Source organism: Coloeus monedula (assembly GCF_965178545.1).
Source record: "Coloeus monedula genome assembly, chromosome: 18".
NCBI lineage: Eukaryota > Metazoa > Chordata > Aves > Passeriformes > Corvidae > Coloeus > Coloeus monedula.
This window is the reverse complement of record NC_138798.1, coordinates 10,930,891-10,957,913: the sequence shown is the minus strand read 5'-3', so window position 1 is coordinate 10,957,913 and position 27,023 is coordinate 10,930,891. Positions and strand designations below refer to the sequence as shown.

At 45.8% G+C, this 27,023-nt stretch overlaps 2 protein-coding genes across 2 annotated transcripts in view; one reads left to right on the top strand and one right to left on the bottom strand.

The window, feature by feature from the left end:
• Window positions 1–7,386, top strand: part of BICDL1 (BICD family like cargo adaptor 1) — a gene marked incomplete at both ends in the record, with an annotated part of 45,290 nt that extends 37,904 nt beyond the window's left edge. The window contains 3 exons of the mRNA XM_082293457.1: window positions 963–1,093; window positions 3,641–3,761; window positions 7,177–7,386. Coding sequence (XP_082149583.1) covers window positions 963–1,093; window positions 3,641–3,761; window positions 7,177–7,386 — 462 coding nt within the window. The remainder of the gene's footprint in view (window positions 1–962; window positions 1,094–3,640; window positions 3,762–7,176) is intronic.
• Window positions 7,387–12,586: 5,200 nt separating this feature from the next.
• RAB35 (RAB35, member RAS oncogene family) lies at window positions 12,587–26,973 on the bottom strand. The gene is made up of 6 exons (XM_082293132.1): window positions 26,820–26,973; window positions 23,210–23,260; window positions 22,332–22,455; window positions 15,580–15,704; window positions 15,369–15,493; window positions 12,587–14,842 (listed from the first exon to the last, which is right to left on the bottom strand). Exons 1-6 carry the CDS (start codon window positions 26,869–26,871, stop codon window positions 14,714–14,716), a joined length of 606 nt encoding a protein of 201 aa, XP_082149258.1. The 5' UTR covers window positions 26,872–26,973; the 3' UTR covers window positions 12,587–14,713.
• Window positions 26,974–27,023: the final 50 nt, after the last annotated feature.

Genomic DNA, 27,023 nt, shown 5'->3' with positions numbered 1-27,023 from the left:
TCCCTGGTTCCCTGGCAGCCCTGGCACAGCTCCCCAGTCGTGTGGAGAGTCTCTGCACTGACAGGGTGCACCCTCCTCCCCCCAGCCCAACCATGCCGTGCTAATGGCAGATTGTCCCACACTGTGGATGTGATGAGCCCTTTTTGACTGTCTGCCCTCTATTTAAAGATTTCTTTGAAGATTCAAGCACTACTGAGCTGCATTTAGAAGCAGGAGGTGGGTCAAATGCTGGAAGGGTTTCCAGGTGGTGGAGTAGCATAACAGAGCATGTGTGTGCGTTAGACAAAGAAATTAAATGAGTATGAACCATTGTAAAGCTGTGCTAATGCAATCCTTGCATGATTTCACACCCTGTTAACTCACTCTGCACAGGACCAAAATGATAGATCATTTCTCAGACTATTTAAGACTCCACACATATTTTAAAGTCTAATTAAAATTGTAACACCTTCCATGGCATAAAAGGGAATTTTCCCATCCTTTGTCTACAGCTTCATATTACTTCAGGAGACATAATGGTCTCTTCAAAAAATCTTATTTGCTGGTAAATTATGTTAGCAATAATTTAACCCTGGAAAGATCAGAATTACAACAGGCAGACTCAGAGGATGTGTGCACAAGACCAATTGCTTGGAGAGGGGCAGTATTTTAGCACTGATGCCATAGTGACAACAAAGTCACAGGTGGGTCCTGCCCTGCACAGCTTTCAGTGCTATTTCTGCATGTTACTGAGGCCATCCTGGTGACACATCTTGCTCAGGCCAGCATCCCAGGGCAAGCCAGCACATTTCATGGAGGGTGGCACCAGCACTAACAGCCCCCCACACAGCAGACACAGCTTCTCCTATGACCGGGGGATCTCTCAACCTGCAGGTTGGCATATGTGGCGTTTTCCCACACACACACTTGGCGGTGCGTTTTCCTGAGCAGCCCTGGGTTTCACGGCCTCCGTCTGCCCACAGGTGACGCTGCTGAGTGTGGAGATGACGACGCTGAAGGAGGAGCGAGACCGGCTGCGCGGCGCTGCCGAGGACAAGGAGGCGAACGAACGGCTCTTGCAGGCCATCAGGGACCGCGACGAGGCCATCGCCAAGTGAGTGGCACCAACAGCCAGAGCCAGGCTAGGGCGGCAGTTGGGAGTGCCTTGGCAGGAGATGCCTCTGGAGAGGCTTTCTCCTGCTCTCCACAGCAGCTGTGACAAAATGATATCTTGGCTTTACTGGCATTGGGAAATGCTGCCAGGAGCTTGGGAGCAGGGCAGGAGGTGCTAAAGGCAGAGCTGCCTCATGGCTCGATTTGGGGCATTTAGGAGGATTCTGTTAACCATGTTTGTGCCATCCCTAGTGCCGGTGTGAGTCACAGCAAGGAGGAGAGGACTTCAGGGAGCCAAATGGCAATACTAGGTCTGGCCTATTTGTCATATTTTTCTTCACACACAGCCCTGCTTTCCTGACCATCCCCATTACAGCCTGCTTGGGCTTCTTCCCTAACCCATTCCTCTGGTCGCTCCTTCTCCTTTCCTGTTCCAAAGTCTTTTTTGCATCTCCAGTCCTGTAATTCTCTGGTTCTCCTTTTGGGATTCTCCCACTGGTTTGGCTCTTTATTTTGACCATCCTCCTTACAAATCTGTGCAGTTCTGCTCCCCCATACCCCAAATCCCCCTTCCCCAGCTCTGTCCTTGGGCTCGCCAAAATGCCCTGAGCACTCCTTGCCCAGAGGAGAGGGACAGACACCTTTACCTCTCTGTGCTCTGCTAGAAAGGGTTCATCTGATAATCCCTTCAACAAGCAGGTGGGCCAGGACACCACCAGTCCAGCTTCTTAGGGAAAAGTCTAATACTCAAGCCCTGGGCAAGAGGAGGAGCAGGAGATGGTTGCACCTCCGAGAGCGCAGGACCTAAATCAACCTGCATCATCCTTTTTTATAAGTGGCTCGATCGTCAGTGCTGCCCTTGCCAGGAGAGCTGGCTACCAAATTCCCATTGCTGTCCTCTGTAACACCTCCATCTGTTGGCAAGGATCAGGAGCATCCCAGCTGTCTGCCGGGCACAGCGAGGTAGTTCTGACATTCCCGGTGCATGTGGGTTGCTGGCTCTGCCGTGGCTATGGCAACACTACCGCTGCGATCAATCCCCTAGAAACGTTCAACCAGCAGTAGGGAAGCGTCGCGACAAAAGGCTGCTTCCGGTGCCCAAACCACAGCCGGGAGTGGAAGGGCACAGCTTTTCCAGTTCACTGTGACCCTGCTGGACAAAGCACCAATATTGGGGGCTGGCTGTCCTGCAGCACAGGAGCCCCGGGAATGGGGCACGGGCGAGGGGGATTAAGGAGCAGAAAGTGGCATCAAGTGAAAGCAGACAAGAACATCCTGTCACTGGAAGTGAAAACACTCTTCCCAGACCACGTGGGCTGGTCACTGCCTGGAGAGGCTTGTGATTTTCTTCCCACCTCACACCCGATGGGTTAAATCGCTTTTGTTGAACCCATCCCCCCAAAAATCCCTAATTCTGAACAGAAAAAAAAAAAATTGCTGCCCCAGGTAGACATCTGGTGTGCAAAATTCTTGCTTGAAGCTGAAGTTTGGCAACAGGGGAAGCAATAGGAAAATAGGATCCTTTCAGAGGAAGTGTTAAGCAACCAGTACCTGGAATATAAACACAAATTCCCAAATTGCTCTTCTGCAGGGGAACACAAGGGAGCTATCAGGAGACAAGGAATTAGCTACAGTTAATAAGATGCAATTATTTCTCTCGAAAGTGTGTGCAAGGAAAGATGGTTCCCAGCAAGTCATGTTACAGTTTCCTATCACACAGCAGTTAATTGAAAACCTAAGCTATGTGCTCACCTGGTGTGGTCCCAGCATGGTGAGCAGCATTTCCCAGCTTCAGCAGCTTAGAAAATTGCTCCATCCTGAAGGACAGTTCCTCTCCACAAGCAAGGAACAGCTGGAACATCTCAGCCACTGAGCACTTGGGGCTCCTTGGGTAACCTTGTCCATGGCAGCACATGCCCAATGGCCACCAAATGTCTGGGAAGAAATGCAGCAGAGGTGTTCCCAAGGGTTGGGTCAACTACACTGAAATTGGGAGCTTTTCTTAAAGCCTGACATTTAATTCAAACAATTTTAATAGTTTGTTATTCTTAAAAAGTATATGCTGTGCTAAGCTCTCTTCTTTAATTTCTTCCTTCAATCCAAGTCCCAAGTGAAAGCACTCTTAAAGAGGTTTTTTTATTTGTTTGTTTTATATTGCAATTTATTGATCAAGTGATCAGACACAGGTCATTTGATTTTTAGTGCGTACCATTTGTATTCTCTGTGCCTGTAAACAGAAGAAAAAAATATTTTTATTGGCAAATCTTGCACGTTATCTAGGCACACTATTATCTTTTACAGCTGTGTATGTGATTTTCTTTCAGTATTCTTCACAGTGTGCTTATGAGAAATCTGCTGGTTTTAAAGTAATGATGTCAAAAGTTCTATCCTACTCTTCAGATTAATAGATTGTCCAGAATACAACAGAAATGAACACCTTAGGATGTGGCAACTTAACAGTGAAAGACAAATTTTAGACTCGTTTAGATATGCTTAACTCTTTGTTTAAAAAGAAAAGAGTGCCATGCCCCAATTTCTGTCCCCGCAGGAAGAACGCGGTGGAGGTGGAGCTGACCAAGTGCAAGATTGACATGATGTCCCTCAACAGCCAGCTCCTGGACGCCATCCAGCAGAAGGTGAACCTCTCGCAGCAGCTGGAGGCCTGGCAGGTGAGCACCTCGGCAGGGCAGGGGCTGTGGGGGAGTGTGCCTCCCTGTGGGTTTGTCATGTTCTCTGCCTGAGCATCCATGGATTGGGTGTTTGGAGGTGCTTGGTTTTGGCTCTGCAGGAGCCAATGATGCTGTGGGGCCCAGGGGGTGAGCTGCCCTCCCTGCTCCAAGCCTTTTGGCTGTGAGCTGTTAATTCTACAGCTCTTAATACTCATTTAAAATGGAGAAGCAGACTGTGCCTCCTGGCAGAATGGGAAATGTGCACATTGCTCTGCCCTGGGGTGGGGAGGGGTCTGTGCAGGAGGTGTCCCTAGGCAGGCACACCTTGGGTATGTGTGGGCACAGCATGTCCATGCATTTCCGTGATGGAGCAGAAAGGCAGGAGAATGAGGTTGTGCTGATTGTTGCTGCACTGTTTTCATCAACTCCAAAGATCCATCAAGAAGGAGAAGCTAAAATCCCAGTTCTTCACCAAGGTAAAGGAAACAAAGCCATGGCAGTTCCACAGCTGCCCTGGAGATGCTCTGCATGGGGTCAGTGGGGAAAACCATGTGAAGGCAGAGAGCCCTTGAGGGTAGACCTCTCCCAGCTGCCTCCTCCCAGAACCAGCACCAAGGGAGGGCTACTTCAACAGCAAATAAAGCAAACTCAAGAGAAAAGGTCTGTGCCGTTTATAGTGATTTGTTGCAGACCATGCAAGACCCCAGCTCTACTAACAGCCAGCCTGACCAGTAGAAACCTTTCCCATACAACCTCGCTCCTGTTTCAACTCCACTGTGTTTTCGTTTCTCTCTCTCTTTTTTTTCCCCCTTTCCTTTTCTTCTTTTCTTTTTCCTGCTTACAGTTTGCTTCCTCAGGGCTTTTTACTATCTGGCTCCTTTGGTTTCTGATCTAGTGGCCTTTCTCAGTTCCTGTACCAACAGCTTTAGTCGTACACCCCTCCTGCCTTTGAGGTGAGCTCCCCATTACCCACCATCCCCTCTCCATCTGCTGCCACCATCACCCACATCCTTCTCTGCCCTCATCATCATCTGGCAAGAGGGGCCAGTGGGGGTCTCCATCACCCACCAATATTCCACACACAGCCCCCATCCCAGCACCAGGGGCAGCATCCTGCACCCCATGGTGAGGCTTTACCAGGGCACCACGGGGAAAGCCAGGCTGATGTGCACGTATTATTAACCCTCTATATCCACATATTTAGTATCTGGAAAGCTTCTTGAAAGACAAACTGGGATTTTACTTCTCAGCCTCATTGTCTAGTAAGTGACACTCAGTGCTCTTCATAGGAGCTGTCTGGAGCCAAGTTCACTCTGAATAGGTGGCATAAAGTGAGACCTACTAGTGCTAGAATAAACCCAGCTTAGGGGTTAAGAACAGGTCCTATCGCAGTAACACAGCAACCCCAGACCTGCTCCCATCAGCTCTCTGAGCTGAGGCTCAGGCTCACTTCATGGCAGTAAGTTGTCTCCAACATACTGACCTGAGGTATTAGTACACAGCAGCAAAATAGTTTCCAACCACCTCATGTCCCCTCAACAGCAGCTCAGCCACAGAAGCACAAAACAAGTCAGGTGATTTATGTATTTTGGGGACTGTTTTGCAGAGGGGTTTGCAGAAAGTGTCTGATAAAATAGGATAAGAGTCTCTGCTTTAGCTGGGCATAATTGGAGGCTTTAATCTGGTAGCATTTTGCTCTTGCACGCTTCTAGTCTGCATTTCATCAAGGGCCATCAACAAGATTATAGTGTTCTCTAAGGACATAATCATACAGGCTATAGAATAGGACTCAAGCAAAAAACCCTCTACATCCAAGTGCTTTGCTCTCTGACTCTCACATCTGACAGACAGGGACCAAATGCAGTGCACTCTCAATAGTGCATACTGTATTTATATATATATAATATTTTTGTGTGTGTATATATAAAAATATAAATCATTCTTGTCCCTTATTGTATGGTTGATCAAGGACACAGATCTGCCATGTAGGAGCCTGGGTACCTACTTCATTTAGCAGAAGAGGTACCTTCAAAATCCAAGTGCTGTACAGTTTCACGTGGCAGCTTCAGCTCTGGAAACTTATGTCACTGATATTTCATACTGATGTTCACCTCAACCTCTTCTACTCTCCCTCAGCCTTTCCTCTCTCCAGCCCTGCTCTAAAAAGACCCAAAGCTTCCCTAGTCTGTGTAGCTCTGCACCCTCCAGTTCCCCATGGGGAAGTCCCCATACTAAATTGAGGTCCAGGTCATGGCTATGGATCCTTTTCCCTCCATAAAATGCTGCAACAAGAGATTAGCTATTATTAAGTTTCCAGTCCCAGCTGGCTGATTTGATTGCAATACAGAGCATCTGGGGCACCTGCTGGGCGATGGCAGCACCTTCCCTTCAGTCCTGGGGCTGCCCTAACAGGCTGCCCCTCACCAGGTGCTGAATGGATAGCACTTCCACCACTCCAGCCCATCCAGAGTATCCTTGTTCTCACCAGACAGTGTCCTCAGCCTTAATGAGAGACCAGACAGCTGGAGAGCAGTTGATTCCTCCTGTGGGGCTAGTTTGTGTACATACATTTTCACTAAGCTGTAGTTTAAATATGCAATTGTAGGAGAAGCAATGGATCTGTAAAATCTGTAAAATTGATAGCCAGGTTTTCAAGGAACATGTTAGCACGTCATTAGTGACAACAGAACTGGGTAATTATTTTGTATAAAGCAGCTTCACTGTGGTGCAAACATGGACAAAATCAGAGCGTTTCTGGTACATCTGAAAAGCCACAGTTAATGTTGAGCTGTCAGTCAGAGCTCCGACTGGTATGGTGGCTCTAGGGAAAGGAGGGGTCTAAGGGACGAGCTCAGTTCTGTTTGGTGAGTCTGGTGCAAAACCCAGGAGGGATCTGGTGGGCCCACACCTTCCCCAGCCCCTTGGCGCCTTCCCCAAAGAAGCCCCAGTGATAGTGGCTATGCAGCAGCTCTGCCACCCCTACCTGTCCACTTGGTGTGCACACAAACCTGCTCAGCACAGACCTCCATCCTTCTTCTGGCCTTTGCTTTCAGCTGCATTTGTTCTTCTTAATTATTTCTCCCCCAAAGGGGCCATCTGCAAGCTGCAGACAGCAGAGAAACAAAGCTTAGGGGTGGCACAGAGTCCCAAGCAGGGACAGTGTTCCTGTGCGAGACCACCTGAGCAATTTATCCCTCAGAATTGTGTGATTGATCTTCCTCGCTCCCTGAAAAGCCTCATGGCAGCAAGCACAGCTGAGCCTGCTGTCAAGTGGGGACACAGACCCATCCCTACTCCTGTCATGCCTGCTTCATCTCATCACTGCACGTTTCATACCCATTTCAGCCACCCCTGGTGCAAGATCCCGTTAAGCATCAGCTGCCACTAATGCCCCTGTCCTCTCCCTCTGCTGCAGGATGACATGCACAGGGTCATTGACCAGCAGCTGATGGACAAACACCCGAAGGAATGGAGCCAGCTTGCTTATTCCTTCTCCAGTGGCTCCAGTGGCTCCAGCGCCAAGCGGAGTGCCAGGCCCTCCCCTGCGTTCAGGCCGGAGCAGCAGGGGGATGAGCCCATTGGGGCCGAAGGAAACCGTCTCTTCTCCTTTTTCAAGAAAAATTAATTTGAAAAAGAGAAAACTCTCCAACAATTCCTGCTTCAAGATGGGGAGTGGGGCACCTGCCCAGCTTGCTGATGGACCCAAGTCTGATCCACTGAGTAAAAAAGAAGGGGGCAAAGGAGTTAACCCTTGAGACTCTGCACTATTTACATGGCACCTGATCTGAACCAAATGTTTACATGAATTGGAGATTTGCAAATTGACAATGTGATTCTAATAGAAAGAAACTTTTCTTATTCTATAAGTGAAGTGATAAACTTCAGGGTATAATTTAGGCGCTTTTACACAGTCCAGTTTCTGCTGTGAAGAATACTCTGATTGTCTTTAAAGCATTCTTATGCTGGAGAAGGAAATAAGCAGCCCCAAGACAGAGTGGTGCAGGGGATTGAGAACTGCTGTCACAGTGAGCACAGGGGGAAGAAGAGGGCTGAATGCAAGAGGACAGAGGGGAGTCATTTGTACCACCCTGGCAGCTGTGACATCCTTCATCCATCCCACTGAGACTGGAGTCACTCTGGCCCCAGCATTACCATGTTTTGACAAATGTAGCTTTCTCCGTGGTGGAAGTTGAGCCCTTGCTGGAGATCCTGCCTGGGCACCATCTCCCCTGGAGCTCTGTGTGGCTGTTCACCCTCACTGGGATCCAGGCTCCTCGCAGCTCAGGGCAGGGGACAGATAGCTGGTGTCACTGTCTTCTCCAGCTCCCTCCTGTTACAGAGGTAAGAGTTGCAGGCTGTAGCTACACAGATTTCTCCCCAGGAGACTGACCATCTACAGACAGGGTAAAAGTTGTGCATGTTCAGTCCTGGGGCACCTGCTGTTCCTCCAATGGCCAAAAGTAGTTTGGGAGCTTCAGCAAGTCACACACCTCTCCCCAAAGCCATACACATCTCCCAAACGGAGTAAGAAAACTGTCATTTTAACTGGATAGGCCTCCAAAAGCCTAACTAATAATTCACTGAAAGCCTCACAAGGATGTCAGTCAGTTTTTGACACTGGGTTGGCAGACTCGATCCTCAGAAAGCACACTGCATCTGCCTTCACTGGAGCCAAAGGCCATCAGGGTCTCTACAAAGCTCTGGAAAGCCTGCAGGTTACCCTGCCCTATGCAGTAACATTGGCTATAGCCTGACAGAAAGGAGTATTTGTCCCTGCCTGTCAATCAGTTACTACTCAGCCCTTTGGTGAGCAGGTAGCCAAAGCTCCTTTTGATCAAAGATGATCAGAGCCTGCTTTGCATGACTTGATCATCAAAAAGGAACGTGGCTTTTTTGTTTTATGCACACAGCAGTGCTGGAAATCCTGCAATACTCAAGTAGAGACCTTCCCTCTGCACTGGATGGGCACTTTATAGCTCTTCTCTTCATCAGTCTACTATCATAAGCCAGTGAGGAGCACCAGGCTCAGTTCAGAGATGTCCTGCTGTTGTCATGCAATTTTCACACATTCTCCCAGCTCATAATACCCACAGGCCCCAGTTTGTTTCCTGCTGCTTTAAAGAGGCCACCACCTGCACTGTCCCACAGCAGACAGAGCTGGGTGCACCTTCAGCTCTGCCCTGCTCAGCAACTTTGGTGCTAACACACCATCCCACAGGGAGCTGCTTATCTCTGCTTACTACTTACAGGAACAAGCTTTCTGCTAGAATAGGTACCAAACACCTTCTAAGCAGCAGGTAGGAGGCTGGTGGCTTGGGTTTTACCTGTGGGATAGAACATCCATAATACCTCAGTACAAATATCCTTTCTGCCTACAAAGATTTGAGCATTCCCATATTTCCTTGTTAGCATGAAACAACCGCACTGGTATGAAATCGTATTGCACTAAGGCAGCTCTGTGTTGCAAGGAGCAGAGTGCTCTGGGATTGGCAATGATGGTAAAGAGCTGAGTGGTAAAACCTGAAAGCAATGAACCCTGGATTGCAGAGCCTGCTTCAGGAAATAATTGGGCAAAGCCCCACCAATACAGCTTGATGCTTATGGGGAAAGATGCTCACAGGCAGGGAAGGAAACTGAACCTTGGCCTCTCCTTTCTAGGCAATGTTCAGCTGTTGAGTATCTGCTTGTACCCACTTGTGCAGGCAAGGGGGAGGGCTGCAGTGCAGTGTCATGTGCTCTCAGGATGACAAGTCCTCATCCTCCTGTCCTGCCTGTATTGTGACTCTGGACAGGGCAGGGACATGAGGCACATGCTCAGCATCTCCTGCTGCCAGGACTCAGTCACACCCAGATGCATTACCCTTTGATACCTGCAAAATGAGGCATGGCTTCTTGATGCCAGTGACACCTGTGAACACTGAGAACGATGCTCCATCGCAGGAGAGCTGTGAACATCTTGGTCCTCAGGGACCCTTCTGCTGTCAGTTTTCATTTCTCAGACCCCACCAACTCTTATTCAAGCCACATGCCCAGCAGTTGTGTGGGACTCTACCCCAGTGAGGACGAATGGATGGATGGATGGATGGATGGATGGATGGATGGATGGATGGATGGATGGATGGATGGAACCCTAAGGCAAGGGCCTTAAGTTATCCCATGAAGATACAGTAATGAGATGAAGAAAGGTACCTTCTGCTACAAGTTTGCTGAGGAAAGTGACTCATTCAATTGCAGGGGTAGGCACAGCACATGTCTTCATTTAAGGAGAATCCTTAATCCCATTGCAATTTTATTTATTGAACAAGAGTGATGGAAGAGATTGCAAGAGGAAAGTCAGCGTGTTCTAAGGTGCCAGTTGGGCACGGTTTCTTTAAACAATCCCCTTAATCCTAAAGATTTAGTTGCACTACTAAACCCAGAGATACAAGAGAACTGGGTGTAATGAACTGGAAAACACACCAAAGGAGACCTCCTTGTGCTGAGCTGCTACTCCAGAGGAACAGAAACTGCCTTAACATAGCAGCTAGGTTTTGTCGTTCTGTCTTTGGAAACCTCACCTGTGCAGTCCTTCACACTCATTTGTCATGTTGTGTTTTAACAAGGTCCCCACTACTTCACCCTGTGCTGTCATTAAAACACTCACCTCCATCCTGTCATGTCCAGGAGCCTGGAATCAGCCTTGCAGTGCTGGTTAGAAGACACTTAACTTGTGGTACTTGACTCTTCCAGGACACACACTGTGTAAAGGAAACATCGGCTCCCAGGGATGAGATGGAGGGAACACATAAATCTAGCAGGTACTCGGGATCCCAAAGGAGATTTAAGGAGTGGGATCAGCAGCTCTAAACACAACCCTCAGCCTTGCTTTTGAGATAATGGTAAATAAAACAGTAGTGCTGCACAGTCACTGTTCAAACATTACACAGAGAAGAGATGCCTGCTGAGATTAAGGTTATAAAGGACTTTCCACAGCTGAGTAACAGGTGACTGTTTGGGCAAATGTTTGTTATTCCAGCCTGAGGGAAAAGGGATCAGTCTCCCCTTCCTAAACTCTGGAAGGGAAGCAGCTGTAAACAGGGAACAAATGTAAATGAAAGGCAAGTCACTAGCACTTTATCTTCATACAAACTTAGATCAGCAACTTGCCATGGAGATGATCAACAGTAAATCAAGAAGTTAATGACAAAAATCATTTTGCAGAGAGAGCAGGAAGTAAGGCTGCAGGCAGGGCCACATGCACTTGTCCTACTTAGAATGGTAAATTCCAGATATGCCTCTCCATCAGGCAAATTCTCTACTCCCCACTCAGCTATAAAAAGCAAAATTGTTTGAACCGAAAAGCCAGGAAAGGAAGTGTCTGGGTGCTGCAGCAATGATTCCCTTGGATTGAGAGGGAAAAAGCACACAGCAGGGAGAAGCAGAAAGAATGTACCTATAGATATGTACATATACCACAGTGCTGTAATTTTTGTATGTAGCAGTCATGTAAATAAATGTATGGTTTTTATAAGATACATATTATAAAAAATCTATAAAGGCATATTTTTAGTAAAAACAATGCTCTACTTCTTTTGTAAATAGTTCTCTTCAGAATAAAACAGATCATTTATACTATACTGCCTCAGCTCTCACCACTTTACTGTGCCCAGCTGCAACACAAGCTCATTTTCTGAACTGTAATTTAACACCCAAACAGCATCTTTGATGCTGCATTGTCTCATGAAATTCAGCCCCTGTGTGTGTTTAAGAGAGAGGGGGCCAGGGCAAAAACATAAGAAATGCTTGTATCTGTTGGTGCACAGGAGAACATAAAGGTGGGTAAATTATCTCACTTTCCAGCCATTTGTGTCCTTTACTGGCTGTTGTATGGAGGCAGATTCAAACTGGAACAAGTTTAGACACAAAACACAGACAGTGACACATCCACAGCTGGCAGCAGCTGCAGCTCAGACCATCCACAGGTCCCCAGGATTCCCCTCTACCTACTCCTACCTGAAGGGTGCAGATGGAGCAAAGGCACCTTCCCAGAGCAGGTTTCCATCACACTCCCCAGGAGCAGCCTGGGCAGCAGGGCAATGGGATGCTGAGGGCACAGCCACAGCTGCAGTTCCTGCACACATTAATTAAACACACATTCATTTCCTGGGAAAGTGAGGAGAGACTCCAGATGCTTTAAAGTCACCTTGGAAGGAGGAGCTTTCAAAGCTCACTCAATACTTTCTGTTGAGAAGACAAAAGATTACAGCACAATCACAGGCACCTCACTTCACACAGAAATAAGTTACCTGTTCCACCTTGCTCTTTCATTCAAACTAAAACAGCAACTAAACATTTGACAGCATTAATTATGGTTTTCTTAATATCCCCTCTCAGGAAATAACCCTTTTACAAATGGCAGCAGAGCTCACCTCTTGGCTTGCCACCCTCCACCTCCAGGTGCTGGACAGCAGAGGAAACAGAGCCTCAAAAAAAGATTTGGCAGCTTGTAAGCTTTATTTTTAGTTTTTAAAAATTATTTAAAAAGCATAATTAGAAACTTTCATTACAGAAATAATCCTGGCAAACCAGTTAGACATTCCATTGCTCAACATTTAGGAAGCTTCACATCAGCACCACTAGAGACACAGTCCCCACCCCTTCCAATTGAACAGTGATGGCAAGAGCAGAGGTAACTGCTCTTCTACGGCCAGCTCTGGGGAAAAAAAAAAAAAAAAATCCCACTTTAAGCCAGGAAGCAGGACCTGGATTTATAGAATTCCAACCACAGCCACAAAAACCTAGACTCAAAGAGGACCAATTTTTCCATATAAGAGAACACTCCAGGCTTGGGTGCACCATTTCCTCATTTTATTGCATCATTTCCAGTAAATTCAGACATGTTCTTTGCTTCTGCCTACATGAAGTTACTCCCTCCTAAATCTGCACACATGCTACCAACAAGAGTCCCAAAGTAACACAGCTGGGCCCCTTAATCTGCAGGGGGTAGCTCCCTACAGGAGCGTTCCAGGGACTGACCCAGCCCCTCTCCAGTGTGGACCACATTCCACACTGGAGAGCAGACAGGATGGACTGGTGTGATCTAAGCCACCACTTTCCACAGCCACTCAAGTCTTAATTACCAGAGCTCACTCCAGCAGCATCATCCCAGCTCACTCAAATTCTTGGGTTACCAATGCAAGCAAGATATGTGAAGAAATGGGTGAAGGCAGCTGGATATATACCCCAGCACCTGAACCGATTAAAAAACCCATGTGTTACACATTCATTGTTTGCACCTCGGAAACAGTCTTTGAAGTGATTTGATTGTGATGTGATTGTATGATCAAGGCTCTTACCACAACCCGAAAAATCTAAAAAAATGCAGGCAAAATAAGTGACTAAAATTTAGCCTCTCCTGGGGGAAGGGTGAGGAAGGGAGAGAAGTGGGCTGATTCCAAGCTCGTGGACATGGGTGAATCACATCCTACCAAACTAAGGCCAGCAATTCCATAGGGCCACTTACTGGCACATGGAGTACGTCCACATTCAAGGCTTTATAAGAAGTCATACCCTCCATGCCTTTTAAGGAAAAATTATTTTTTAATATTATTTAGGCAATAATTCAGGTGCTGAGCATGTCCTTTCAGCCCAGACGTTTCATATTTTAGTTATACACACATACACTCATTACCTTTAACTACATCTATTCAGGCTGAGGAAGTGAGCCCTTGTTTTCCCAGAAAGGCTGACAAGGGCCAAGAAAATGTTGCTGAGCACAGCAAGCCTGGTTTGTTTCCAAGTGTGATCCTCCACCACCACAAAATCCAAGCAAGCAAGCTTCCCATTTCTTTGCATTGAACAGCAGTCCTCTTTCCTAACAGAAGAATCCTGGGAATGATCCTGCAGTTTTCATATTCAGACATCATGAAGAAGAGCTGGATTTTTTTTCATGCCTTTTCTCTCTCAAAAACAAAAGCTTTGCCGCCAAAATTCACATTCAAGTTCAGATTGCCTATCTGTGGACAGGGCAACAATAAGATTGGGGTTTTTGGCAGAATCACATGATTTTTGTTCTCAAAACAAATGGACCCTCACTTAGGACACTGGCAGAACCAGAAGCAGAGGTCAAAGTAGTTAAACTTTGCTTTAAAAAAACAAAAAAGGTTTTATCCAAACAAATCCCACTTCTGCAGGTCAGTTTGTTTTCCAGTATCTTGACACAAACTACAGGAGAGCACAGGTACAGGTGGGCTGCAGGACAAGGAGGTGAAACCCAAGGATCCAGCCACAAATCTGGATGACAGCAAGCTGAAATTCCAGGCCCCAGCAGCAGCACCAGCTACCAGCCCAGGGGCTGGTGAAGTGAAACCCCAGGCTCCAGCAGTGACACCTGCAATCCTGGTACCTAGAAAAACACAGCCTGAGCCCCAGTAAAAGCCTGGGACTTCAGGAGAAGCCAGGGACCGCAGGGGCACCAGGTGCCAGCCTGGAGCCCAACAGAAATGCAGCTGGAGACCCCAAGAAGCAGTCGCTGCCAGCCTGGGGCCAAATCAAATTAAGAACTTTTTACCTTTTTCTTTAAAAAGATGAACTCTGCAGTCCATGATTGGTTGACATTAAGAAGGCAGAAGCCAAAGCGACAACAGGGAGGCAAGGCTGGTTAAAGCAATATACATTATATACAAACTCTTGGGTTAATTAGTCCACTTGGTAGGCAGCGTCCTTCTTGTCTACAAGGCGCACTGGAATGAGCAGGGGAGGAGGGGGGGGCAAGATTCCATCCAATACCTTCTTGGCACTGCAGTGGTAAGGTGCCAGCGCCTCTTGATAGAAAACATGGAGAAAAAATAATCTTTAAATAACGGCACAAAACTGAGAAAGTCCTCCCAAAGCCTGCCCCAGTGGAATTGCCAGAGTCTAGCTGGAGGGGCTGATCTGTTTGAGAGCAGAGTCTCTGCAGCAGGGAAGGAGCATTAGCAGCACCGCTTCTTCCTTTTACTGTTCTTCGTTAGCTTCACCACATCGTTCTGTTGCTGCTGTTGCTGCTTTGCTAAGTTTTCTTTCTTTGCTCGCAGGACAAGCTCTGTAATGCAATTAAACATCTGCAAGAGAAACAAGCACATTCAGACCACACCAGAACTCAGGCTGGCTCCTGTGGGGTGCTGCTCCTTGGAAGCCACTGCCCTTTTCTACATGTTTCAATAATGCTTCGGAGACCTTCCCCAGCCCACTATGGCCCGAGTGGAAATCCAGTACCTTTTCCCAACCTACTCCCAGACTAAATAGTACCTCTGTCCCTTTTTCCAAACCAGTAAATAAAACCAGGGTAGTTTGGCAACTGAGGCCAGGAGTGCAGCATGAGCAGTCATACCTCCTACAAGCATTCTCAAGTCTTTCCTAATATGTGAGCACTGCAAAGCTACTGAAAGTGCAGCATGGGCTCCTTCATTTCGCTTCTCCAACTCTTCCAAAAACAGTGGAATGTCTCTTTTTGACATTTTACCTACTACTTGCAACTCGTACAAGCACTTTATCTTTCTTCGTCAATGGGAAGAATGGAATTTTTATTTCCTCCCTCACAATTATCCCCAAATCACTGTATCTCTACTCTTCTGAATATTCTATTACCTCTTCCACATTAATATTTTCTTTGGCGCTGGTCTCAAACAACTGGATCTCCATCTGCCCAGCAAATTTATAGGCATCTTCTGTTTCTACCACTTTTCGGTCTGGGTCATCATTCTTATTCCCCACTAAAAAAGGAAAGAGAAGAAAGGTCAGTTTGGTATTTCATCAGGACAGCCCACTAAATAAGATGCTGTAATCCCTAATTACCTACCTAGTATCCTGCAGACATCATCACAATTTTGATTAATTTCATGCAACCACCGTTTTACATTCACAAAAGATTCTGCACTCGTTACGTCATAGACAACAATGACCCCATGTGTTCCTCTGTAATACCTGTGGGGCACAAAAGTACAGCAAATGTTAACTCAAGGTATCTCCTTCCCAGCTCTTGCTCTTCCACTTAGCTTCTACAGGAGTCACAAAAAATCCTCAGGTGATGGTAATCAAGTGCCCCTATTTTCTTTCTCTTGAGACTCATGTAGCTCTTTTATAACAGCTTGATCCCAGGCTACTCCTCTAAAGCTACAGAGCTCCCTGCTCATTCAGTCTATACAAATAGGTTTCAAAGTCCAAAGACTTCTAAAATCTTCCTTGTTCAGGCTGTCAAGACCTTCAAGATGAATATTGTCTTCCAGCTACAGGACCAAAGGCAGTGGTACCCCTAGCACGTCCTCAGAACTGGCTGTGATGTGGACCTTGGGGCTGCATAAGCCACATCAGGTTTTTAGAGTAATTCTGTTATCTGTGAATGATCACATACAGACTAAAATTTCAGCAGATCTCCAAATATACCCAAACCTCAGTCACAGTTCTCTCGAGCTCTCAAAAATTTCTGTCTTGTTGAGCGACTGTGTTCTGATCACACCTTCCTACTCAACAGATCTACTCCATATGTGCATTCAATACACTCTGCTACCTTTAGCCATTAATAATAAGTTTTATTTCAGTTTATTGCCATTAGTCTTGGGCAACTGGCACCTTTAAAAGATGCACAAGTCTGACATGCAAGAAAAATATCTGAATTCAGGTTCCAACATTATCACCTGCACAAAGCTACCAAAGACAGACAGTATGTGCACCATGAGACTGCTATATAAAAAACCAGCAAGTTCTACCTTCTCAGTTTTCAGCCCCCATCACAAGGCTACCAGGTATGTTCTCTATTGCAAATTAGGCAGCTGTGACCCAAAAAAACCCCAAACATAATTGAAACAGAAAACAGTTAACAGCGAGGATCCATTTTTATATTAGGTGTAGCTTTATTCTTTTCCTTTCATCCTCTTCTCTTTCTTCCGATCAATATTAAAATTTTTAGTAAAACAAATTCAAGAAGCCAGCATACAAAGTTGATGGTTTTCCCTTAAATTGTGACAGCATTCCTAGACCTTGCTCTCTTACCACAAGCACTTCTTGCAGTACATCCACTGCACTTCAGAGACGTCCACTGTAACCATTCTGCTCCTTTTTGGTTATTCCAACTCAGCAAACACACCTTTGAACTTCAAAGCCTTTGAATGTAACCCAAACACATCTTTGAGAAGATCTCAAAGCTTCAGCTCACTTTGCTGCTGAAGTGCTTGAGCAAGTTACTGTCTCTTCGCACCTCCAGCCTCATCGACCTTCTACAGAAGAAGCCACCTGCCTTTATACACCATCAGACAGACTTCCAGAGAGGCACAGATCACTTCCAGAGTCACACATATTCCTCTCCTGATCCCCCTGCAGCCACAGTCCTGGGGTATCAGTGCTCCTCCATGATGCTCTGTAGAACAGTCTGCTGCTCCTACTGCTTGTCTGGGCATTTGCAGAAGACACTCAAATATTTCTCCCATGCCATGTTTTACCAGTGATTTATGCTGTACATTCACTTCCCTTGGCAGGAACTAACTCAGGTAAGAATTACTTATTCCCAGCCCATAAGAGATCATGCACTTCGAAATGTTCTAGTCCATCCACAGTCAGTTCTAACAGCTTCAAAATTTCCTACAGCACTGCATTTGTGCTTTACTTCATTACAACTCAATTTTAATTTGTAACTTGGATCCTTTAGAGGGAGAAGTACTCCATGGCCTGAATCCACGTCGCAAAAATAACCCATCCTCTCCTGACACCAACATGTCCTGCACACTGGTTTTGATGAACCCTGTTTTGTGTGATAACATCAGAAAGGGAAAGATTCCCAATCCTACCAATACACTGGATTTCTCCACAGCTGAACAATAAACCAATTATCTTCAAGCTCTCCCCCATCATCACCTAATAGTCTTTTAATTCAGCAGCCCTCAGGCTGACCTACCACTTCCTCCCTAACACTAAGGATTGCATTTGCCAAGACAACCCTCAGCCCTTAGAGAAGTGCAGTGGTTCAGCTGCACCTACGCTGAGCTGCTTCATTCTGTTGTGCACACCATTGAGTCCAGCCTGGCATCCCTGTCATCCCAAGAAGGAGGCCCAGCAGAGTATCCTGCTGCTCCTACCTTGTCCACACACCTAGATTTTCTTCTAAGCAAAGCATATGATGTCAGGGACAACAGGCAGCCTGCACATACCGATCCCACTCCTGACACATCGTCAGCACAGTCAGACTGTGCTCCTGGAATGAGGACTGTGGGCTGGACCCTGCAGCAGAGACCACCACAGCAATGGGAACCCAGCAGGAGCTTGGAGCTCCTGCCACTGATATTGCCAATCACCTCATCAGAAATATCTTCCTTTGTGCAAGACAGCAACCCCTGACTCCTGCTGAGTTCCTACCAGCACACACCGCTTCTATTTTTGGAAGGGAAAATTGTCTGGCAAGTCATTCTAGAAAGGTTGCTGACCTCTCATCTACACTGAAATGTCATTTTCTCCATTGGCTGTCATTACCAAGAGAGATAAGCCTGAGAGATAAGACCATGACTACCTGTTATTCTCTAACTCTTATGTCCCACAGCACACATTTTTTCTCAAAAAGCTGGTCATGCTATTTTCTATCAGTTGTTAGATACGGCTCTTCATCCTAGATAACATTTTAGTCTTAACAAGTACACCAAAGCTTCTCCAATCCCAAATGCAGGACAGTACTAGAAAACAAAATCTGATTTATCCTATCCCATACTTCAACTTCCAGAATGATGCAGTGCAGAACTGCTTTTATAACAAGTTGTGGGCTTTGGCAAGTAGGGAACAGATGGGGCTTTTGGCATTCAGGGAGGAGTAGGTGTAAATTTTGTGCTTTTGGCAACCAGGAGGTAGTTGAGACTTTGACACAAGGGAAAGAATGTCTTATCTCCTTCCCATCCACATTTTTGGGAAGATAGAGACCACAGAAATGAGAGCAGAAGAGACCTGATGTCCTCAGTCTGAGGCTCCCAGTTACAGACTGACTGATGCTGGCTGTCATCTGTGTGGTGGGTATGCTCTGCCATGTACTCTGCAAACCCCCAAAGCCAGCATCTGCTGGTAGAAGTACCTCAGTGAAATAACAGAAAAAAATATTCTAGACCAGTTAGTCATGTTAAGGGTATCCATGAAAGTATCCTCCTGAGGTGAAAGACAACCAAACCTGACCTGTGTATGCCCTTGGCTGCTTGGTAGTAGCCAACAATCTCCCATATGGTTTGAAGAGTTCCCTAGACATAGAGGCTTTACGTTTAGCTTTGGTGTGGAAAAGGCTTAAGAAAGCCAACATTTACGTTGAAATAAACACCTTATTGCTTGTTCTACTATTAGAATTAAATTGGGGGTTACCCAAACTCAACATGTCCTTCAGCCACCTGCATCCTCCCCCATGTCCCTGAACACGGCCTTGGTAAACACAAGGGAACATTTGCCGCTCATTGGGGCATTCCTTACTGCAAGATATCAGTGAGAAAGTTTTCATATTCCCTCTAGCAATTGCTTCCCAATATTAACATCTGGAGTTAAAACAACCAGTTTCTTGGAGCACAGCAGTAGCTAAGTCAGATTTCAGAGACACTATGTCAGTCCAGTAGGACCCATATGTTGCTGTTTTCAGGAAAACATGTTAATTGCCAAATGTGAAAGACAGGTCACTGGTTTACTCCAGCTTCTTTGTTCATATTTCACTACTTTGTAGCACACATTTCCTTCATTTTTTCATTCATCTAGAATTCTAACAATTTCCAGTGACTTCTAATAATCTGGTTTCATACTCATCTTTCAGGTTGTTGGAAGCACATCTATTGTCAGACAGACTAGTCTTTTAACCACTAGTCTTTTAGTCATACCTGCTTTACAAGACACAGCAATTCTGTCATCTCAAAAATTTTATCCCTCTCTTGAACATGCCATTCCACAGGAAACCATGGCAGAAGATCCCTCTGCTATCACTCCTGAGCTGGCATCTGACAACTATTATATAACGCTTGAATCCTAAACACAGTCCTGAATCAGGACAAAGTAGTCCTGTCTACAGGGGACTGGCTGTTCATGCATTTTAAGTATTCCTGCTAATACAGCTGCATCCTGGCATGCTAAATCCCTGGTGAATTTAAATAAAATTTAATCTGGATGACATTCCATGACAACCAAATTCACACAGATCAGCCTCTCCTCCCAGAAGGCAGCAGCTATCCCAGTATTTCCACATTTAAAAGACAATAAAACTAGTGGCCTTTATACTTCCTAGTCCGCAATTCTGATCTAGTTTCATTTTCTTGAGCTTCTGTAGAGTACTCCAGATCAACTTGATTTCTGTTCCTTAACAGTTTTATTCTGCTTTTCAGCTTTTGACTGTAGCTACAGTCAAGTGAAATCAAACTAGTACAACCTTTTAATGTTTCCCAATTTTCCACTATTAACTTCCTACCACCTCTAGCATTTTGCAGTTCTAAGTCCACACAGCAGCAGTTCCAACCTATTACTGTAATTACCAGATAGGCTCTAATTTCAAGCTTTCTTGCCAGCCTTGGCTCAACATCAATCTGAACTCTGCCTTTCACTGTAAAGGGACTCCCTGATCTACTGTAATACTGAAGGAACACCTTTTATGTTCTTAACTTCAGTCTAAACCTCAATATAGTCAAAGACTAGGCAGACTACTACAATCTGTTGACAGGGCACTCACACTCCACCCATGATTTGACAGCCAAGCCCTTTTGTAAGAAAAAACAAGGTTACTTGATTTGTCACTCAGTTTATGATAAATAAATCGGTTACAGTACTTTGTCAATAAATGAAAAAAAAACAACCCAGCCAGAACCATTTCTAAAATCCAGCTCTTGTTATCTCCTGGTTTTATAGGTGATATGATTAGGAACAGTAGAGAGGCACAGCCAGCCAACTTAGCAAGAGGAGCCCTCATCTCAAGGTAAACAGCATTCCCAAAGCGTTTTCCTCAAAAATTCAAATGCACTTAGATACATGAACTTCTTTTCTTAGAATTGCACAAAATGCAAATCTTTTTCCCTGACCATGGAGGATTGTGTAACTACCAGAGCTAAGGCAGAAACCTCGAAACTTTAGCTCCCCCCAAAGTAAAACACACCCCACCTGAGTAAAAAAGCTATGCAAAAGGAAGTAGCAGCAGAGTTCCAACAGGTCATGGCACAAATGCCTCAAACTGTTTCAGCTTATCTATTTTAAATGTTAATCAAGAAAAGAATTTACATTCTTGCAAAGTCCAATCTGTAGCTATTCCCACTGACAGAAGGAATCCTCCTTTGCTGGTATTCCCTGCTCAATGCTGGATACACCATGGCTTTCTAAGCTAGCTGGCATCAGCCTCACGACCCAGTGCTCATTACCGAGCTCCGAGTCGCCTCAGGGAATATGCAAACAGGAAGGCCATTTGCTGACTCAGCAGTAATCAGGGCACTCTGACTAGCCTGTCACAGCTGACAGGGGCTGCAGCACTGCACGGCTGCCTCCCCCTCACCACTTCCTTCCCAAAGCTGCCTGCAGCACTGAAACAAGAAGTGATGTCCCACGAAGGAACCCTACAAGAAGCAACTGAGCTTTTTTTCAAGCTAAACACTTAAGAAACAATGGAAGTAATCCAATAATATCCGCATAGGAGCGCAGAGGAAAGGGGCAGTGCACACATCACGTTAAACTTGGCCATTTCTAGTGCTTCAGCTATAACACAGATGTAACCAATCTCATTATTTTCAGGTCTCAGTAACTTAATTCATCAGCTGAAAATTATCCTCCTCTCAAACAAGAACTAAAGGAGAAGTGAGTCATGAAAGACCAAGTAAAACACATGGGTCTTTCAAGAATTACTATTTTGGTTAATACCCAAGGAAACAAAAGTTCAATTTCCAAGTGTACTTTTCCCTCTTCCCCAGTGAGCAGTCCACCTTTACTGCAGTCAGTTTACAAACACATTTTATTCTTAGTTCCCACCACCGCAGCTCTGGGTGTGGTTTCTTCAGGAACAGGAAAAGCTCTGCACATGCTGTTCAAAAGGACAATGAGCTTGAATCTGATTCCAACCAAGGAAAAGGTTAATATCATGTAGGCATCTGCTTCAGCATAACTCCACACAAAGATAGCTACTGAAGCATTTGTCCTAAAGAAAAACCAAGGATCAGAAATCCTACTCTTTGATCTCCAAGCTGTTCATTAGTTATACGACACTGACAGAGAGTTTGCACTCTGTGCTTCTGCAGTGCATTCAATCAGAGGATGAACTTGGACAGGCACAGAGACAAGTTTTCTACTACATTCAGTCTAATAATTCCAGTTCTACCATTTGGAAACCAGCAGCAGGGGAATAAGACAAAGCCACCAGGGGAATGCACAGAAGGGTGGAGGAACTTTGAAATCCCAGCTCCAAACCTTGCCAGAGTATCACCACCATGGTCGGTTCTGAAACAGCTGAGAGAAGTTTCACTGGACAGACCACACAGCTATCATTAGTTACCTACTGCAACACTTAAATATCTAAACCCCAACTCTGGACTACGAGATCCAGACCCAAAGCTGCACAGCACAAAGCCCAGTGTTACTCACGTTGACGTAATAGTCCGGAAGCGTTCTTGGCCAGCTGTGTCCCAGATCTGGAGTTTCACCTTCTCTCCATTGATCTCAACTGTTCGGATTTTAAAATCCACTCCAATGGTGGTAATGTAGCTGCCTGGAGGGAAAGTGTGGGTAAGTGAGAACCTAAGTGTTGTTTATTTTGGATGTCCCAAAGCACACTGCTTGAACACTAGTTGGCAGCAGCTCTCAGACTGGACAGAACAAGGTTCCCCATATCTGCTTACTGTTTAAAATGCCTTATATCATGCTGATCTGCATATTTTTATCTGCAGCTAACAGCTTTTTTTCCTAGCCATAAAACCACTTCTCCCATGCCACCCCTAAAATTAAAAGCTCAGTGTTACAACATAAAATTATTATTTTTCAACCACAATGATAAAGAGTATGCACCCAAATAGCTCAAGAAATAGACAGCAACTATGAGAGCATTTCATTTGTGAAAATTTTGAGATAACACTTTGCTTTAAATGCTTGTACAAACACTTACTTTGAATACAGTCTGTTCTAAGACTTTCCTCCCAATAAACTGGTTATATCACAAATATAAGTGGTTTACCACAATAATCAATCTAAATCCCAAATGGCCAATAGGAAGTCTGCAGAGAGTACAGCATAACCTAAACCACCTAAGCTGTTTCTGGAACCACCTCAGTATTTCAATACTCAGGGACTTCCAACTGCAAGTGAAGATCAGACAGGATGGCCTGTACAGGCTTACACCAAGAGATGCAAAATTTAAAGCACGACGTATTCCCAGCTATCAGTGGGCAAACACAGATTCCTCACCAACCAGCAGCACTGGAGCAAACCTGGAGCATTTCACTTATTTAAGGAAACAAACCACTCACCTGAGAAGGTATTATCTGCAAAACGCAACAGCAAACTGCTCTTGCCCACACCTACGACAAACAAACACAGCAAATCTTTGAATACAGTCATCTTGGGGGTCAGGGAACATAACAGTGTTTTACCCATCCACTGCATAAAGATCAGCAGATCATATGGTACCATCCACCTTGACTGTTCATCTCAGCATTCTCCTTGGGGATTTGACCAAGCACAGTCACCCCAAGACTTAGGATGCTTCTGGTAGCAGCGCAGGGAGGTAGGAGTTGTCCCCGCTCTCCTCTAGCCCTCAGCACACCCTCAAACTGCAGCTTCTGAACTGTGGTCAGTTCAAGAGGTCAGAGAAGAATAATACCTAAAAGCAAATTTACAATCAGGAGGCTAGGGAAAGAACCAAAGCTGAGCGTGTCCTGTGAATTAACAAGTGCTCAGAACATAGCTCTGAATTCAGCACTCTATTGAATTCCACTTGCACATCATGTGTAACATCAATAACACCACTGCCTGCCTCCCATTCTGTGAGGAATTTGGACTGCTCTGACAATCGGACCAGGGCTCGGTACTACAAAGCTCACATTAGCATGGTCACAGACTAATGGAAGCCTAAACCAAACAGGAACTGGGAATCACTGCCATCCAAAACAGCCTTGTTCCACATCTAACAGGAAGGACACATACCTTTCTGAAGCTGTACCTATTGCCAAAATGTTCAATGAAACATTTTTCTAAGTGTTTTGAGTAGCACTTCATCCAGGTTTTCCATAATTGATTGTTTGCACCCTGATCACACCCTGTTGCAGGGAAGCATTTATCCGAACACCCCCACATTGTTATCTCTGCACAACATCTCTGCTGTTAGTAACCCTTCCTCCCCAAAATAAACCTGCTATGGCATGAATAGGAAATTCAACTTCACCAGGGTAATTATCTATTAAATCTTTTCAGGTAGAAGTTATTCAAAGTTATTCTTTTGATGATGTATAACTTGCAAGTTTTTCTTAATAGAAGACCTATGCCAAGGCTGTGCAGAACTCCAGCTGCTGGCATGTAACAACAGCTACCAACAAAAAGTAAAAACCAAGCTAAAAATCTGCATGATTGCAGTGAACCAGGTATCATTTGCAAAGAGTTCAAATCACCACCCATCTGGAGAAGCCATGCTCATTTCTCATTACTGACAAGCTAAGGAGGAAAAGAGGAAAGAAACTGAAAAACACAAAGTTACAGCATACATAAAATCAATACCTCTGAGCTCAAAAAAGGTAGTAGAGCAATTCCTGTACTTAAACAGAGGACTGGTTATTTAGCAAGAGTTAAAGCTCTGCAAATACCAGTCAACTAAGAAAAAATAAGAGCATTTCAGCAGCAAGTGCTATACTTCTTGACCAAGCAGCCTTGGCCTTCAGCTTAGTGAAAGGCAAGAAGGTGCCGGAACCTGCAGACTTGTCAGACCACACCACCATCTCCAAGCGTCAGCCATCCCTGGGCAGTGCTGCAGAACTGCACATCACACTGCTCTCTGCCACACTGCCCTCCACTGCACAAGCTGCACAGCTCCCAGCACGCTGGCAGCTTCCAGAGAGAAGAAACCTCCCAAAGTCAGGAAGTTCTACATGCTCCCTGTGACAACGATCTCACTAAACAAACACTGCCTCTGACCCACACTGTTCACACATAGAGAAACCACACTCTTGGTGACCCCACACTTCCCACACAGAGATATTTGAAGATCTGAAGAGAAGGCTCACAGGGCCCTCAGCTTGTTGAAGACAGCAAAATGAAACAAAACAAAGAAAAGGCCTATTGACTTTGCACAATTAAAAATGAAAGCAAATGTTAGTGTCAGACAAGTTTCTAAGACCCATATCTTACTGAATGGTAGAATGAATTAAAGAAGCAGATGCAAAGCACAGATCTTCTGTATTATTTTTAAATACCTGGCACAGCTGAAATCACCAGCAGCTTTTCAAGATAACCTGTTCTAAAAACACACAAACCTACTACCCTCTTGACAGATTTGCATACAGGGGAAAGCAGATGAGACAGAACTATCCTACCCAGTAACAGTCCACTTCCTATTGCAGAGAATAAATGTTAATAAACAAGGCAAGCAAACTGTTTTGTGAAAGCACGGACAAAGCCTTCCTGTTGGGGTTAGCAAAAACAAAACCAAAGAAAAATCTATACTCAAACTTCATCATGAGATTTAATTACAGCAGAGAACCACAGGCATCCTGACAATTCTCACTACACTCCTTTACTGGATATATCTATATATAGGGATTTTGCTCAAGAAGACCTAAGAAAATTTATTTAATTGTTTAAAATGAGGAGAAGTCTTCCTCAGAGTTTTCATCACCCTCTTTCTCTTCCCTGAACAGTTTTGGAACTCATCAGCAAACAACAGAGTTTCGGCTCTACTCAGAATGCAGCATTTAGTTGTAATAATCCACAGGCTCCCAGAACCGGATGGGGTTTAAGCTGTTCTGAAGCTGTTGTCCTGTCTCCCTCCTTAGATCCCTTCATGCAGGCACAGTTTAGTATAAAATAAAACATTTTTTACATGAAGCTAAAGCTTCTGAAGGTGACAACTGCCAAGATCGTGCAACATTACACTTTTATCCAAGAGCTGTGCCTCGCTGCATGCTGGGACCTGCCGCCCGAAGGACCACACCTCTGTTAAAAGAAGAAGGTGGATGCACCCTTCTCCAGTTTATGGAAATTCAGCTGTAAGCTGCTGTAAGCACACTAAGCTGCGCCAAAGGCAGAAATCTTCCCAGTCCCATTTCTTATGTATTCAGACCAAAGCACCAGACACTGGCACAGTTCACATGCTCAGCCCTCCAGAATTTTCTGAGGCTGCTGCAGAAGTATTTAAAGGTCTATTTTCAAAAAATTCAAACTACGCCTTTAGATAGTTACATCCTATAATATAAGGATATACTGTATCCTTATACTATAAAAGTACACAAGGCTACCAGCTCTTCCAGGATTTATTAAAAAAAATGATGAACTCTACAACTGAGACTCCCGGCTGAAGCATAGAAAAAGTCTTAAGGGATAATTAAGATAATAACGACTGTTAAAACGTACTAGTTGCCACACTGGAAACAATAGTCCTTAGAGCAGTCAGCCCTTCCCATCGATCCCTAAACTGCCTCTCAGAGGGGAAGGGAATCCCCTCCTCATCCCAGCAACAGATTAGTGGGCGCCGTCAAAACATGCGCTCGCCAAGGTTGATGCCGGCAGCACTGCCGGTGCTGTCTTGACTTCTACGTGTCTAATCTGCCTTTTCTCAAACCCAGCCAAGCTATTTACCATAATATCCTGTGGCAGCCAGTTCCGCAGGTTTATCAGATAAAACCTCACGAAGCCCAGGCGAACGCGCCCCGCCATTCACACACAGCGCGAGGGTCCCGGCTCAGTCCCGCGCCACGGCACCGGCAGCACAAGGCCGCGGGTGCCCCGGCCGGAGGAGGAGGCCGCCCCTCCCCGACTCCCCCGCGCCGCCCGCCCCGGCCCCGCCACAGCACTCCGGCCCCTCACGGCCCAAGGGGCGGCCACCCCGCCAGCGGCCTACCCACGCCCCCGGGCCGCGCCGCCCGCGCTCACCGCTGTCGCCGATGATGAGCAGCTTGAAGAGGTGATCGTAGTCCCGGGCCATGGCCGGGGCGCGGCCGCGGGCGGCAGAGCGGGCGGGGGAAGCAGGGGGCGGCGGCGGCTCCAGCCGGAGCCACTTCCCGGACAAATAGCCGGAACTGACAACGGCGCCGCCGCCGCGCATGCGCAGAGCCGCCACCAGGAGCCGCCAGCTGC